Here is a 17,158-nt window from a genome sequence, read left to right as displayed (position 1 = left end):
GTTGGTGATTGGCTAATGGTTACACAAGCCATCGTTATGACACCATAAAGTGGCCAAAATCTGATCAACTCATTTTCAGACAGGTTTTTATAGAAATGGATCAGGACAAAAAGAGAGGGGGTCTTTGTTCATCATATAAAGCTTGTTTATGTATAAAAGACGTGAAAAGCGGATTTTGCATAATAGGTGACCTTTAAGTAGTTTATTGACAAGCACCAAGGTTCACAAAATCTTTTCACATTTTCACTGAAAGATGAAAGTTGCCTCTATGTCAAAATAACAAAGTGATGTTCCTTCTGGTGTTTCACAGAGGTAGTCTGCTCACAAAGAGGCAGGATCAGGCTGCCAGGAAGATCATGAGGTTCCTACGTCGCTGCCGCCACAGGTAGACCCCGACACTGACTCTCACACATCCTAACCTACTAATATTTACATATTTTACACACAAAACTTTCCATAGGCTAGATAAATCAGCACATTCATATTTCCTGCACGGTTTGGTTTATGGTCTAAAAGAATACAATCACATTGAGCTAATCAGTAAGACACAGTAGAAACTACCACTAGTTCCATAATCTTGTCCATCTCTTTACTCTTCTCTTTACACTGTGTTGTGTGTGTTTGATTTAGTTTGTGTCGGACAAATTAGGTGGTTAGAAAATGTCTTGAACACCTAAGCTCCACCCCTCCCCTCACTGTATTTGGCCCCCACCTGTTCTCGCCCCCTCCCTCACAGTGCCTACTGTGTGCTAATAGCTGTCTGGTATTGTTTTGCTGTTTATGCCAAGCCCCTTGATGGACCATAGACTGTTCAAGCGGGTGAGTGCAGCCTCAGCAACTCAGTTCGTGCCTCTTCCACTTCCTCTTTCTCTCTCTTTCTCTTTCTGTTATTCTGTACGCCTCTTATCTCCCTTTCTGTCTCTCACTCTTTAATAACACAATTATCTCCTCCTGAGGTCTCGGCCTTCGCATTCTCTCCTTCCTTCCCTCAGTCTCATTTTCTCTTTTGCTCTTTTCCTCCCATCCCTCCACCCACCTTTCCTCCTTCTCCATCACTGTTGCTTGATGCCTGCTTGCATGAAGGCTGCCGACTGGAGCCACAGGTGGACTGACAAGCTCAGATTTCAGATCTCGAAAAACTAACAAAATGCTTATGAATGACAATATCACTGCAACACTTAACAGGCACTTCTCTGACTCTCTTTATCTCTGTCTTTCTCTCCTTGGGAATTACTTTTTGTTCTTATTGTTTTGTGTTTTTATTTCAGCTTTGTGTGGTTATGCAGATAGCCAGTTTGAGAAAATGGGAAGCTTTTTTTCAGTCATGTTTTATTCTGCTGCATGACGAGTGGTGACAACTATGAGCCTTGCTCTTCTACCTTTAGGCATGCTATGGGCCTGCTGTTTCTCAACTGGTTGTCTGTCTGTCTGACTGGCTGTGTGTCCTGTTTCTAGCCACTCGACAGACTGAGAGGGGGGTGTCCCCTCCGATTTCCTTTTGCTAAAACTTGGTCGAACTGTTGAATGTGTAATGTCCACTGGTTTATCAAAACAGAACCGATACATTCATATAAAATAAAAGGTACACCTGAATGGGAGAACAAAAATGATATGTGTACGTTTGAACAGTTCCATTTTTCACAAACCTTTACGCCTTGCTACATGCATATTTCATGTCTTTACCCTTTACCATAAATACTGTACACGGTCCTAAAATAGGGCATCATGCTTTTAGAGCAGGGGAGATTGTTATTGTAACCACCTCTACACTTCCAAAGGGTGTCTGCTGTTCTGTGATATAGGTTAGGAAGCTGTGATAGCATATAGGTCACAGAACAAAAACAAACAATAGGTTCCTCCACCCTTTGGGACTACAACACAGGGATGTAATGGATTCATACCTCCAGGGAGTTCTCCTGCTCAGTTTGAGAGGATGTGGCTCACACACTCACTCACACATACACACCGGATCTAAGTAGTCTGCCTCTCTTCAATACATAAATGTTGCAGAAGTTATCTTCCGCTAAGAATAAGTGTTGGGCTAAATCCATTACATGACAGCAGTTGATGTGTTAAAGTCAAATGCTAGGGTAAAGAGTTCTCTGTGAACTACAGGCTGACCTCTTTTTGCACACACACTGGAGACACAAGTCTCTTCTATGAACCCACACACACTGCTGGTGCTATTCTTTTGTGAACTGCCAGACAATGCATTCATAAATAGTTGAATTGTGATTTGCTTTTCCCTCCTAAAAACAGAGCAATTCTTCTCAGCCTCTCTCTGTTTGTTTGACAATTATCTGAGTTATCTTAGTCGTTTTTATGTGAAATTGTCATTGACGTAGATGTTAAATACTAATTATTATGTGCTCTTCAATACTGACGAAATAGATTTAAACTGAAAGACAGGTTCACATTATATTATATTCTTTGTATAACTGAACAGTACCTCATGCTGAAGTTTGAGAATAAAAGTGTTCCAGGTCGCTGAAAAGTGTCACTTTAAAACCTGTAACAATGACTAGAATAATAACTGTAATTAAAATAATGATGATATCATTACCATATTGTGTTAGAAAGGACCCTTCGCAATTAAATGCATTTCATGACAAGAATGAATGTATTTCTTCCGTCACATAAGCATTTCATCCTGAATGTAATTCTTTAGATTAACATGGTAATGATTGTGTAATTGTGCTGTAATTATCCTCTTTTGTTCGTTCCTAAGTGCAAGTTCAATTCAACCCTGACCAACGTTTTCTTTCACAGAGCAGCCGCAGTTCCTGAGGATCTGGGCTGACTTGATTTAGTTCTGATTGTTCTGGCTGAACAGTGTGATACTGTTGCTGCTTGTCACTCGAGTCGTGGATGTTGTATTCATGGACGCTTGTCTCTCTCTGTGTTCCAGGGTGAAAGAATTGAAAAGGGCCAGGGAACATGAGACCCCTCAGAAGAGCCCCCTCACCATTTGACATCACTCTCCTGTCTCCTCTTTTCTGTTTTTGTTTGTACCCGAGACATTTTACAAGAAAAATGGAAAAAAAAACATCAATGCAAGCACTGCAATTATTACTACTACTGCAGTGTTACCGGTTCAACTTCTAATATGTACAACAGCATTTTTTCACATATCTATTCTTTCCACTGACTTGGTTTTTGACGGAGAGTGGCAACTTCTACGGGATTATAAACTAAAAGGGTCGGGGTGGGGGGTGCAAAACATTTGCTTCATGGCATTTTTTGCACTTTTTCATGGATTGCTTTGTCTTTTTCGAATATATGGAGAGGTTTTGGACGATGAAGGAAGCAGGACATGCGTGCGGAGGTCTGTCAAACGCGAGGACCTCAAGAGACGTAAATTAAGACTGCTGCAGAGGATCTCAGAGGATAGTGAGACCACGCAGAAACACTCTGGGCTCTTATTGTGTTTCATAATTTTTTAAGTGACCAATCAATTCATTTGAAGAAGGATTTTTTTTAACCAAATACATTGGTCACCCACACTCCCACTTCTTTCCACTGCTGTAGATGAAATGATATTCAATTTAGCTCAACAACTCCTGCTGTCCCACTGTGCTCTACCCCACCAGTCTGCCCGCACGGGTGGAGCTACAAATGAATGTAGTCCGGGGTTTAACCATTACGAAGCAGATGGGTGATAAAATATTTCTCTTTTGCCATTTCTTAAAGAAACCCTATGCTTTATCGTATATATTGTCACTTTATTACTTGAATTTGTTCCATACTGTCCAATGTATTTGTTCCATCATGTCCAATGTATTGGTGATCTGTATCCTCAGACTCTATGTTGTTGAATCCTACCAAGAAAAGATGCATGACTTCTTGGCAAGAAAAGTCTTTGCTTGTGTGATTATGGTCTAGTCTTTCAGCCTAACCTCTGATGTTCTCTTTTGTTTCCATCTTCTCCCTCATGATTTCGATCATATCAGTATTGAAGCTATCCCTGTATTGTCCTGTTTCTTTTTATTTGTTGATTGATCCTCTGAAACCTAACAAGAGAAAAGAACTTGCCTATTTTGTGTTGTAATGGTTATGGTCATGCAGGTTATTAATGTTCTTTTTAAATGAACTTCAGAGCCTGCGAAGGCTGTTGAGGGGAAGATCACATACATTGCCTTGACGTCTTAGAGATTCTTTGAGGGGTCCCTAAGCTTGTCCCAAAATAGGGGTTTGACAAATCCATATTTTTGACAATTGAGCGATTTCTGTATATAAAGAAGGCTGAAAGTACGTAGGAAAAAACATTTACCCGAAGGGGATTGTATTTTAGAAATATATTATTTTATTCATTAAAAATGGGTCAAAAACAGGTACGAGACAAAAACAGAATATTTGTATAGTTTTGTTTGAATGCCTAAGAAGTATGGTTGTATTGTTTGTAAATAGTGTAAATACCTGGGATAAAAATGAGCTATGTGCATGAAAAGTATGAACAGAGTCAAAAGGGAAAAAACAACAAAAGCAGTAGTGGCTATGCTCTGTAAAATTAAACTATTTCACTATTAGAGTATTTTATTTTATTTTGATTGTTCTTGAGAAGAACATTTCTGCTAAAGCATGATATTATTGCAATATAAAAAAACTACAAAAAAATGTATTTAGAGTTAGGAGAAGTCTGCAAAATGATCTTAAAACAAGTATGGTTATGTTTACATTTCTTTTGTTTTGTTTTGGGCTACCAAGAATCTTTTGCCAATGGTGCCGAGGTATGGGAATGCTATATAGCTTAAGAAGAGAATTAAGTTAATTTTTGCAGAACAGATAATCATACAGTGAAATACACACTAGCACTGAAGACCATGAGATCACAAGTGGTCGAGGATCACTCGAACAATAAGGTACACAGTTTGCAGAGGGAGTCATATTCAAGCAGAACGCATTGAAGTCTCTCATGTCTCCACTTTTCACACTGATAACTGAAGCATTTGACCATCACTGAGTGCACCATAGCAGAGTTTGAGTTACATTTTTGTTGTCATTAAAAATGGAATGTGTTACTGAGGTATCTTGCCTGATCTGAAAGAATGGCAGCCTTGCCCATGGTGTTTCTACAAATCAAAATCATGTTATCCCTATTTCTTTAATTAAACTCTTCAAATGTACACTTTGCTGCAGCAAGCATTGATGTACTACTTATTGGCTGATCCCTGTAATAAACTGATGACCGGATATATATATACTACAATATGTCTTAATACAAAAACACCTTGATACAGGCTGCCATGCTCTTAACAGATCTTACTATTCTATGTCACAAAGATGTCTACCTGATGAACATGTTTAGCATTCTATACATGACTGGGTTTCTTTGTCAAGCAGCTGAAAATACAAAACGAACTGTTCCGACAGTAAAAGGTGCTAAACCGATTCTATCTGAAAGGACAGCACTAAAAGTTGTCACTGCCTCGATGCGGGGTCAATGAGCCAAAATGACTGTAGTAACCAATGTGTAAAACAGTGCCATTTATAGTTATGAGGCATACGATGTGTCTTGTACATTGGATTAGGTATATATTTGATTGGGCTGTAGGAACAATCTGAGAGAAACATGAGCTGCTGGTTTAGAGGTGCCTGTTGGTTGCTGCCTATTATATATTCCTACCAGAACTACCAGAAAGTGTATTCTGTATCAAAGTAATGACATTTGATTATTCAGCCAAGTGCCACTGAAAAACTTGATTTTTTTCATTGAAGTATTGTCATGTTTGTTTAATAATCATTAGGGATTTGTTTCATTGACTGACTGGTTGTTTTTATTGTTTTTCACACACTGGTATGTCAACTTTATTTCCCGAGTGTTAATGTAGAAAGTGCCTATTCATATCCTGATCACACAAACCCAGTGTCAGAATGCATACAATGTACCTGAAGTTGAGAGAATGTGAGAACATGGTCACCCACAGAAAGTGCTGTATCCTCTACATGAACACACACACCATCACCATCACCTTACACTCACCAAAGCCACAATATGATACTCCCACAGCACTCCAGCTTGTCAACATGCTACGCTTTATTTTCATTTGTATGCCTTGTTTTCTGTTTTCTAACGGGACAGCTTGTTAAATCATACTTAGAAGTGCCACTACTGGGGTTTGTTGCCTTGCATTCATCCTCCTGGTCCGTGGTAAGAATGCATAGCCAATGCAATGTCGTGGCAAAAAAGAGAAGGGATTTATTATGCTTGCATGGGTAAAATAGTTAACTGGGTGACCGAACTGCACCTAAAGCATGCTTATTTTCCTAGAATCTGTAGTCAGATAGACTTGTTAAAAGACTTACTGTTCTGTAAAACGATGACCGTTGGTTTGACGTGTCACAGAACTCAGAAAGACAGAGGGCATGTGACTGGAGGGCTGAAGGGAAACTCACAAATGAGCCAGTGATCAACACTCAGTAGCTACTGAGGTTTTCATAGCAAAGCATGAGGACAGGATTGTTTTTACACCAAGCTCTAACTTTTTAGACTCTTTTCTTTACTTTTTTGATTCTTTTAGATTTGATCAGTGTTCTCCCAACTTCAAATAGGACAAATGGACATGATTGGAGACCATTTGGACAGTATGTATAGCTAGTTTTAACTAAGTGACACACGGTACACACGGACACATGCACAAGACACAGCACACATGCAGACATGTCAAGGTGTCTGTTTCATTTGTTCGCTGAGCGGCATCGCTCTTCTCCAGCCTGAGGGACTGGTTCACCTCCCTTCTGTATTTTACTCAGGGTGCAAAATGGGGAGGAGGAAGCAGAGCAGGAAACATGATTCACAGCAGAGGCAGCTGAAATAGACAAATTAAAAACGTTGTGCTTTCTTGTAAAGGCAGACACTTAAGTCTTTAAAATGAATGAATATCAAATAATCCATATCCTCTCAGTAACTATGAACATTGCAGACACTGGAGTAGCCCTTGAATAAAGTCCCGATATATATATATATAGCTCATTAAGATAAATGATTTGGCTTTCTTCTAGAGAGGTCTGTCAAATCATTGAAACATTTCGGCCAGTTCTTTAGGCCTTTAATTTATCTAGATGACAGAGTGTGTAGAGGGTATTTAAGATTAAGAGATATATGAAAAGTTCACCTGCAAATCTTGTTTTTACTGCCATTTATGAATGGGATGACAGGTTAGCTGACTCTTCATATTTAACATTAGCAATTTTCAAGACGTTCTGTGAATTGACCTGGGAATCTGCCTTTCCTCCTCTTCTTTTTCCCGAGCGCCCAAACCAGAGAAAGGTAGGCACATCAGGACAACAGAACAGAAACGGTTTTACAACATATTCCACTTGTGGACACAGAGCAATAAAGAACTATTTTGTGGAGACCTATAGACCTAGTGAAGTTTAAAATGATTGGACACATGTAGTCGACTTTCTCTTATGCAAATGCCAGTATTGCAAGACAAGCATTCAGTAGTTTATGGACAGCAATTATATGGCACCCTTTACCGATCTGCACGTTTTCATCAATTCCAAACCGAGAAGAAGAAAAAAAGACCCTGCTTTGATAGAAAGTTACGGGTCCTCGACACTTTGCATGTGAACTAGTGTTAGATCTATTTTCCTCTCCTCTATAGCTGTCTTTCTCTCTGTCTTTCCCTGTTATGTGACCCAATTTTTCTCTGCTCCCGACCCCTACCCTTCAAGGTTTCATCTCCTCTCGGTTCTCCTAATGTGTTTTGTTTTCCTCCTTTTTCTTCCTCCTTCTCTTGTTTGTAAGTTTTATTTTTGTAATTGTGCATGTACAAGCGTCACTGACTCGATGGATATGTTTAAAAAAAAAGAAGAGATTTCAGCTGCTGAAGCCATGCAAAACGTTTTTGAATTGCCCTTAAAATATGGACGATGTTTTCTGAATGCTTTATATTCTTTCTGCTGTAAAATAATAAAAAAATGAAAAAATGAAGAAAACTCCTGAACCAAGTTTGCTCCGTCTTTTTGTTTCTTCTTTCACTTTAAGAAAGCAATCATTTGTTCTTCTACAAATGACTTTTCTTCAACACTTTGTATCAAGAAAAGACGATTAGACAGTATTTATAATATAGTTTTTATTTATATTTAACATCCAGTGCTGTACAACCCAAAGCTTTCACATTTAAAATACATTTGGTCATATATCAGACAAGGGTATTTTAATAAATACTTGTACACAAATATAGTTTTACACAATATGAACATAGTCTCCATGAAACATCTTAAAGACCCCACTCAACATGTCTCAATCATACCTATGGTATTGTTATTTTTCTCACATATTGACAGCTCTTATGAGGATGTGTATTTACATTACCTGGGCATGCATATGTGCTCATACAGTTCAAATGCATGCATGATGTTTTTTTTATTTTGATGGATTTAATAAAGTGAGTGCTAGATTGTGATGTTTTGTTTGAGTGCAAGCCCTGTCTCTTGTGTTTAGCTTGAATGCCTGTTGACGGTTTTAGACGCAGTACTTCCAGAAACACTCAGCGGTCCCTCCTCTCTTCCTGAACTGCTTCCGGATGCCCAGCACACGGCTGAAAGGATTTAGGAGACTTTGTTTCTCCAGTAGGACCTAAGAGACGGTATAAAGTAGTTTTAGTGAAAACATTTGTATTTACTTTGCTGTTTCAGGGATAAGACTGTTTTTTAGAAAGCTCACCTCTCTTTTAATCCCTCTGGGAAGCAGACCTGTTCTGACGCCTCAGAGAAGAAGAAAAAACATGAGGTTATTCTGATGTTTGAGATAGTTGTTGCTTTAGACATGTGTCTGTGCATGTCAGGTTTGTGAGGTAGTGGCAGAGTAGATGACCTCCAACCGCCTGGCTAGGTATCCAACCATAGAACTATATGATAAAGCTGAGATGAATTCAAAGTTGTAGCACAATGATTTTGCAAAAAGAAAGTGGGTGATTTTTCCTGGATAAAACAATTACCTGCATGTTAATATAAGAAACAGTGTGTGTCTTTGTGTTTCTTACCATCTCTGTTAAACTCCCCAGATATCAGAGTGGAATATCTGAGACCATCCTGAGAAGGGAAGTTCTGCTCGGAGAGAGACAGATCATCCAGAGCACCGACTCCGTCTTCCACTGACACTGAAGAGAACCGAACAACCACATAAAGTTGGAAGACATTTTCTTTTTGTCGTTTTTGAAATATTTAACATTGATTTTCACATTGGTGTTGATATATTCGACAGCAATTCATGATCATTTTACAGATAACTTTTTAAGTATTAAAAAGAAAACATAATATTTATTCTAATGGCATAAAAAGTCTCCTATCAATGGTCCATGTGTGTGAACTCTGGCAGAACAATCCCCGCTCAACACTGCAACTCTAAAGTAATAACTTCAATGCCTGACGACATGACCAACCTGACATTATTCTCTCATAGGTTGTATGACTAAAAATGATAATAGACGTACTTCATTGATGCAATTTTGCAAATACATGATAAATAGAGATATTCATTTCCACTCACCAGGTCCCGGATAGGACATCTCTGCAGATTCTGAGATGGGGTGGGCCAGCAGTGGGCTAGAGGCCAGGAGCAGGAAGGCCCAGGACAGGAGGTTACACTTCATCTCTACAGGACGTTGATGTTGGAAGATGCTCGGTTGCCTCAGGTGAAAACAAAGACTTGTACTTGCTCTGTTGGTCCAACTGGGTTATATACTACCAGCATTAGCCTGTCCCCCTTCCTGCATCTGGACACACACTCTTGCCACTACAGCCATCAGCAATATCCACAGTCCCATCCCTTCTGACTGCGATAAATCAACAGGGAGTCACAGGTGAATTATGGGCTCAATAAAAAGACAAGTGCCATGGCCCAGGCTTCAAGGGCACAGCCATGTTTTACCAGCCCTACAGCTTGATTGACTGTTTTACTGACTTTGTAAATAGGATTGAAGCAGGTGTTTCAGATGTCATTCACAACCACATCCAGGTGGAGCAGGTGGAGAAACTGGACAACTAAATTAATAATGCTTTTATGCTACCAGCTTATTAAACTCCTGGGCCATTTGAATGCTCCTGACCCAGAAAAAACAAACAATTGGAGCTGCAGTGAGACTTCCCAATAAAATAACATAATTGCTTGCACAGTGGATCAGTGTAAATGCTAAAACAGTTGAAGCTTTCTAACCTATAAGACATCTGACATTTTCAGTTTAAGAGCACCGAGAATTTTCCATGGGTCGCTGAACAGATTGATTTATGCACATTATTTAAAGGCCTTGTTCTGATTGGAAATGTGTTCTTTCACTTGTTCGTAGTCATGCTCATGCAATAAAACTCAAATGTATTAAGTCCAGCATAGAAAAAAAACATTTCCTTTCAATGCAGACTGGGGGACAGGCTGCACCTCTGTATGTAAATTGTTTATTTATTAGAAGTGTGACGTCAATGTTCAGTCACTTGTATGATAATGAGGGTCGACGAAGCGACAGTGACATTTAATTTTATAGCCAGAAGGCCAGCTACTCCATTAGGTTTTGCTACGCTTTGTATCATAAAAAGTTATTACGATTTATATTCTGTATTAGTCAAGGCCTTGCTGCCAATCCGGGCGTATTCCAGACTCTAAAATAAATGTTAATCCTACTATATATGGGGTCCTCTTTACACTTTTATGAGAAATCTTGGTTCAAGGTACAGGCGTTTCGTAAAAAACAAGGACACATACTGCTCCTTTTGAGATCCATGAAATATAATGTGGCTCAGGGAACAGATACAGAAAACATATCCTCATAGGCACAATAGACATGGTTAAGATGTTACAGTATCTTTTTACTTTCATTTTATCAACCCTTGATTTGACATTCACGCTAAATGGCTGGAGATTTCTTCTGAAAATACCAATTTTTTTCTTGATCTTCAGTCTTAATCTGCTAAAGGCCCATCATTGCAAAGCCACATGTCTCACAAAACAACTGTAGTATTCCAAGTTATGTGCCCTAACAGGTTTGTGTGACATGTTGTTGACATTATTCAACCTCTGGATTACTGACTGACGTATGAACAACCAGCAGAGGGCAATATTACGTCTAGAAAATCTCATTACATTTACCACGTTTACACATTTTCAGCAAATTAGTCTCCAGTCAGTGTGGTTTCTGAGGTAGAAAATATCTTTCTAGACACTTGTCTAATGTTTTCCTTCTTCCTTTTAGCAGTCTTCAAACAATCTCAGATTGACAGAGTGCAAATTGAATCACAAAACCTGTAGCCTTCAAAACCTTAAAAAGCCCGTAAATCCTCATCGTCATTGACATTTACAAGACCATTTTTAAAACCATGTCATCCTCCCTAGAAAATAGACTTTTGATATAATTTTTCTGACATCAGAGCAAAAAGGTTTCCTGCCTATCTGAATAAATCAGGGCTACCCAGGTGCACACTGGAGGAAAAGTTGATTGTCTGTTATTTCTCTCAAATGAAGTCTTCTTGAAACACAACTCAACAGAATTTTTTTGCTACACACTTACAACATGTTTTAAAACTCTAAAGTTGCCAACATGGTCACTCAAAGGTACTAAGCAGTTTTTATTCCAAAATAATTTCCCCTTTTCTATACATATTTACCGCTAGTTAATTACTGCACAACTGCATACTTCAGCATACTTGAAAATGTATGCTACATTCTTTGAGTGATTGGAACATTCGGTTTAAGTGTTGCCTTCAATAACTGTTGTAATATTGCAACTCACTAAGCACGCACGTACGTGGGTGCGTCTGGTGGACCTGTAGGCAATGCTATTCAAATTGTAATATAATATGGGATGTGTGTCACTTCCTGGAGATGAATCCTACCGTCTCTACCAGCGATAATATGGTACCGTGCGATTCTATATGTGTAAACCTTAGGCCTGACATATTTTATGCCGATTACCAGATTTACACATATTTGTAAACCAACAAGTCTTTGTTCCAATCGTCCTTATATAGCGAAAAAAACTATTGTAAAATAGGCTAATTGTATACTCTTATTGTCAGACATCGTGAGTCGTATGAGATAATCCTGAGTTTGATGGAGCACATGAAGGCAGCAGCTGTTAGCCGCCCCCTCTGAACGAGTAAACAGGAGCTGTGAAGAAGCAGCGACAGACAGTGGGCTAAGTTTGTCCTGCCCGGCTTCCCTTAACTAGTACAAGGGGCTTTGTGTCATTGAAGAACAGCGAGCGTCGATTTTGGTTTCACACTAAAACTAAAGGCGTCAGAAACACGTCCGTGACATTTTGGGATAATTTGTGTGGGCACAGAGAGGAGAGAGGGAGCGGACAAAGTTGACACTCCGCTGTCATGTTTGGTACTTGTTGCACACACACTCACACTGAACACTGGAGCCTGTAGTGTGGGCAGCGTGCTGGGAACAGGTAGGTTATAAATAATGACTCTTCGATACATAAACTCATTTAATGTTTGTTTGGTTATTATTCATTTATTTATCTCGACAAGACAACAATGTTCCCACTGCAATGCAGATACCTTTCATGCTCAAGTTATTGTAAACAGCCAGCAAGAACTATAATTTGTTCAGATGTTAGTGTTTGGCAGTGGCTTAAAGTATCTTAATACATTTACTCAAGTACAGTACTTAAATACAATTTTGAGATACTAGCACTTTTACTTGAGTATTATAATTAAAAGTATTAAATTAAGACGTTATTATTTTACTTTGACTACATTTGTTTTATACCTTTTGTGACTTTGCAGATTGGTATGAATGATAGGAAATATAATTAACATTTATAAGACTGCAGTTACACCTGGAGTAAATGCACAAGCTACCCTGTAGTGTTGAAAATGGGCCAATATGCATGAGTACTTTTACTTTTGGTACTTTAAGTATATTTTGATGCTTCTACTTTTGTACTTGTTGAGTCACATTTGCAATGCAGGACTTGTACTTGTAACAGAGTATTCCTAGACTCTGTACTTGAGTATATGAGTGCTTATTCTGCCTTTGGTGATAGGTAGACTTTATTGCATTAACACTTTTGAGATAAACCAGTAATCTGTTACATGTTAATTGTGTGACCAAATGTTTCTCTGTGTAGCTTGGATGTGTCTTCTCTATTTGCCATTAGGTCCCATTCTATTTAGCCTTATAAAATCTCCTTTCTGTTGTCAGGGTCTTCGGTATCACCATGAGGCTGTGACACAACAGGGACAATGATGGCAGAGCTGGAAATTGATCAGTCTAACCTTCCTCGTGTCCAAGAAGGTAACTGACTGACCCATCTCTCGCAACTTTAGAGACTTTACATATGGAAAAAGTGTGTGTGCAGAATGTACCATGGTTAATGGTCTCTCCTGGAGAAAAGTTGTATTTGTTCAGCCCCTCATGGAGGTCATGGCTCAGGGTCAGCTACTAAACTGCAGACACTAAGCCACGAGGGGTTTAAGTATTTGATTCATGGACACTTCAACACTAAGGACAGACTTGTTCAACAGTCTGCAGCCGGCTTTAGAGAGAATGAGATGAGAACGTGCCATTTGTCTCCGTTTTGTTGCTTTGTGAGTAACTGGCCTTGGCACCAAATGGCAGCTTTGCTTCTGTTCTTTTGTGTCTGTGTTTGATTTCTGTGGCTTCAATAGTCTACCTCAGATAGGAAGTCGCTTGCCATATGTTTTGTCTATATGCAGCAGATACAGGTTTAGAAATATGTCTGTACAGAGATGGATCTCATCGCAGAGTGTTCCGGCTTCAGATAAGAGAAAGGAGGAATGAGGTAGCTTTTTCGGATATGATATTTCTTAGGGAAAAAGTGCTATCACTAACTTAAGTGTAGTCTAACTTTATAGAAAGCTTCAGAGCTAATTGGGAATACTTTATCATGTCAATTAAATCATAATTGCTCTTAATAGGATTGGTCTGGACTTTCAAGTAAATCTGGCTGCGCTTTAGTTAAAGCCACAACACTATTGGATGAACATTGTGGCACATATGAGTCATAAAGTAGTGATGAACATAGGAGAATATGCCATAATGACAACACAAATATTCACAACAACAACAACATAATCTGTCATTGCCATACTAATGCTTACAGCTCTAATGAACTAAATGAGTTGTATCTGTTTGCGTGTAAGTATGAAAACAGTGGCAGGTGGAATGTCTAAGCGCTGGCCTGGGTGTAGACGGTCTTTGGCGTGTCCACACTAATGAATGGAATAGAAATAGGTCTGCATGTCTTTTATCAAGGGAGATAATTCAGCACTGCGCTCTTGTTTCCATACACAAAGGCCACACTGTGCAGCTTTGCATTCTTATGCTTTATTGAGCAGGGGCCAGTGCACAAACAAAGGTGGTAATGGCAGCAATAAAGTGCTCGTTGAGACAATAGCAGCATGTAAATCAGCTGTCTGCGCGGTGTATTTATTTTCCGCTCATCATCCACTTTCACCAGACAGATATGATAAACTGTGCTGCTGTCCCTCTCTGTGGCACCGGGGGTTGTTTACTTAACATTGTGGGTGTTTATACTTCAATTTCCCTAAGAGCCGTAGTTCCCCTTAGCCCACTTCTCCTTCACTTTCCTCCTCTTCCGAGAGTCTCAGCCAAGTCAACTCTCTTTGTTTTCACTGCCCCCCTTATCAGTTCCTGTTTTGTCCCTCCTCTGGCTGCTCCTGATATAGCCTGATGTGCAGAGGGAATGCAGCTCCCAGAGGAATTCCCCCACCTCCCCCCCCTTTTCCTAATTTCACTCTCAGCAACTGACCCAGAGTCCCATAACCCCGCACTTCCTTTTGTTCTCCATGAAAACTGTGTCAAGTTCATGAGATTTATTACCCAGTCCACCTTGTTTTTTAACACAGCATAGAGAGCTGTGAGATGGACAGACACTTTATGGTGACATTTTGTGCAAAAAGCAGAAATCAGGAAACAGAATATGCCAGTGAGGAGGAGAGAGAGGGAGCATGTGGGTGGTTGGTGAAGGATTTTGGCTGAAAATAGAACTCTTGTCATTTTCTCCTTTCGCCGGTTGCTTTGTTTGGCAGGCATTTGCCACTGCTGCTATCCAAGTGGCTGCGAAGATGAAAGAGAAATATCTCTGTCAGTGTCTGATCGCCTGCCTCCCTCAAGCTGGATCCCTGAGATAATGTGCATACGTTTATTTAATATGCTTCTCTGAAATTGGCGGGGGTCCTAGAATGAGACATGCTTAAAGCTATGAGATTCAGTAATATCAGCAAAAAGGTAAAAGTAGCAACATATTTTTCTATTTTACGACCACCATTAATGTAATACTTGTATTGAACAAGAGGCATGGGAATTCATTCAGATTTGTGTTGTTTTGAGGTTACAGAGGTCGTGGTTTCCTGCTTCATAATATCCTCTTCTCCCACAGTCACAGTGTTTGGGAACATACTGAGCGCTGCAGTGAATGGCTGCTAATATTTTAAATCCTTATCTACTTGTTTTCTTACTTTGCGCTGTTTCCTAGACATTCTTATCCCTCATTGGATCTCAGCCTCTGGTGTTCAGATGCCACAGCCAATTTCTGTTATCTGCTGGACCTTTGATTCACTAGCAATTGACACAGATCCTTTCAGTGCCCTTATCGAGAAGCTTACACACGTTGAGTCTCTGTATTTTTGAAAACACACCCGGCCGTCGGCTCTCACTGAGCAAGTGTCTCCATGTGCACACCCTGTCCATCAAAACCTGTTCAGCAGTTTTAGTAACACTGTCTCTTTGGCCCCGCCTAGAAGGGTAATGTGAGTTTTAGGAGTTTGGAAAAACAAGTTAACCCACAATGCAGACACACACACACACACACACACACACACACACACACTTGCAGGCTTACACAGACAAGACTATAATTTTCCTCCATTGTTTTTCGTTTCGCTTTGGATTTAAGAGTAAACTCGTGTTTTGGAGCATCAATTTGTCCTTTCGGATTAAAACCAAGCCTTGGACTTAATCCCTTTTTCTTTCACATAAGCGAAGTTGGAGATCCATTTATCGGATAGTCTCTTAAGCTCCACAACAGGTGTAAGTGGTAATGCGTGTCTGTCTTGGTGTGGGTTAACTGGGAGTGGAGCTGATGTGGTCCTCCATGTTGTAAACAGACCCCTCTCATGGCTTAGTCTGTCTGGGTTATTTCTATGAACTTTGACTGTTGGGCCCCTGTAGACTGAAATATAACCAGACACTTATTCTCAGCAGGAACAGTGTGTTTTTCTTCCATATTAAGGATTTAGTGAAGTTTGAGTATATCTTACCACAAGAATGTTTTCACTTCTTCTTTACTTCCCTATTTACAGAACTGGACAAAGAGGCGATATCCTCAGTTTGACGTGTAATACCAACTCGGAAGCAGTTTTATAAATGTTGAAATTAGACATTGCATTGTTACATGAAGCTCTAGTAGTTCAGGTAAGGTACAGCAATAAAAGACAAGAGGACTCCGTACATTTTAGAACAGTATTCGAGTAAAAACTGGTTGTCTTTTAGAGTACAAAAACAGCAAGGCGGCAAACACAAGCAGTCCTGAAGTCTGGGATTGGTTAAACGCTTGATGTTTCGTATGTTTTGAATTAGCCACAGATGGTCCCAGCTGTGCCATATACTGTGGGCCCCATGTCACTCTGACAATAAATCTTGGAGCATCCCTTCTGTTCATACATTTCTGTTTTAGATTTGTACGTCTCCTTACCATTGGATACAAACAAATGCTAGCCTTAAGCAAACAAAGTGTGCATTGAGGGTCTTTCGTTGAAAAGTGCTCAAAGGGAAAACAAGGTTTACAATCACAGTATTCCAGATAATGGATAATATTTGCAACTCAAACGTCCTTCTTGGATTTACTTTTTTTTAGGCACATTTAACAACCTTCTGTGAAATAAAATGAGTGAAACAATTGTATTACAATGTTTTCCTTGGGACTAGGGCTGCTTAATTAATCATATTTTAATCGCAATTACGATTTTGGCTTGCAACGATTATGAAAACAACATAATCGAAATAAAACGATTTAAAAAAAAAAAATTTTTATTTGTATTGATTTTTCAGTTGAATTATGCTTAAAGTTCAGGGTAATCAACTGTTAAAAACATACTGTTCACATTTTTAATAAATGGATGTTTTCAAAGTAAATGGATAATCGTTTTTATTAATCGTGATATCAAT

At 39.3% G+C, this 17,158-nt stretch overlaps 2 protein-coding genes across 2 annotated transcripts in view; one reads left to right on the top strand and one right to left on the bottom strand.

Moving 5' to 3' along the window:
• camta1a (calmodulin binding transcription activator 1a) overlaps positions 1 to 4,772 on the top strand; it is a 151,462-nt gene extending 146,690 nt beyond the window's left edge. Inside the window, exons 19-21 of the mRNA XM_010787918.1 lie at positions 311 to 385; positions 789 to 819; positions 2,909 to 4,772. Coding sequence (XP_010786220.1) covers positions 311 to 385; positions 789 to 819; positions 2,909 to 2,941 — 139 coding nt within the window. The 3' untranslated portion in view covers positions 2,942 to 4,772. The remainder of the gene's footprint in view (positions 1 to 310; positions 386 to 788; positions 820 to 2,908) is intronic.
• A 3,698-nt stretch (positions 4,773 to 8,470) lies between these two features.
• LOC104959990 (urotensin-2-like) lies at positions 8,471 to 9,599 on the bottom strand. Its single transcript, XM_010787915.1, has 4 exons — positions 9,497 to 9,599; positions 8,991 to 9,107; positions 8,672 to 8,712; positions 8,471 to 8,584 (listed from the first exon to the last, which is right to left on the bottom strand). Exons 1-4 carry the CDS (start codon positions 9,597 to 9,599, stop codon positions 8,471 to 8,473), a joined length of 375 nt encoding a protein of 124 aa, XP_010786217.1.
• Between the last annotated feature and the right edge of the window lie 7,559 nt (positions 9,600 to 17,158).

This window comes from Notothenia coriiceps, unplaced genomic scaffold, assembly GCF_000735185.1.
Source record: "Notothenia coriiceps isolate Sejong01 unplaced genomic scaffold, NC01 NC01_scaffold00031463, whole genome shotgun sequence".
Taxonomy (NCBI): Eukaryota; Metazoa; Chordata; class Actinopteri; order Perciformes; family Nototheniidae; genus Notothenia; species Notothenia coriiceps.
This window is presented reverse-complemented; position numbering and strand designations above follow the sequence as displayed.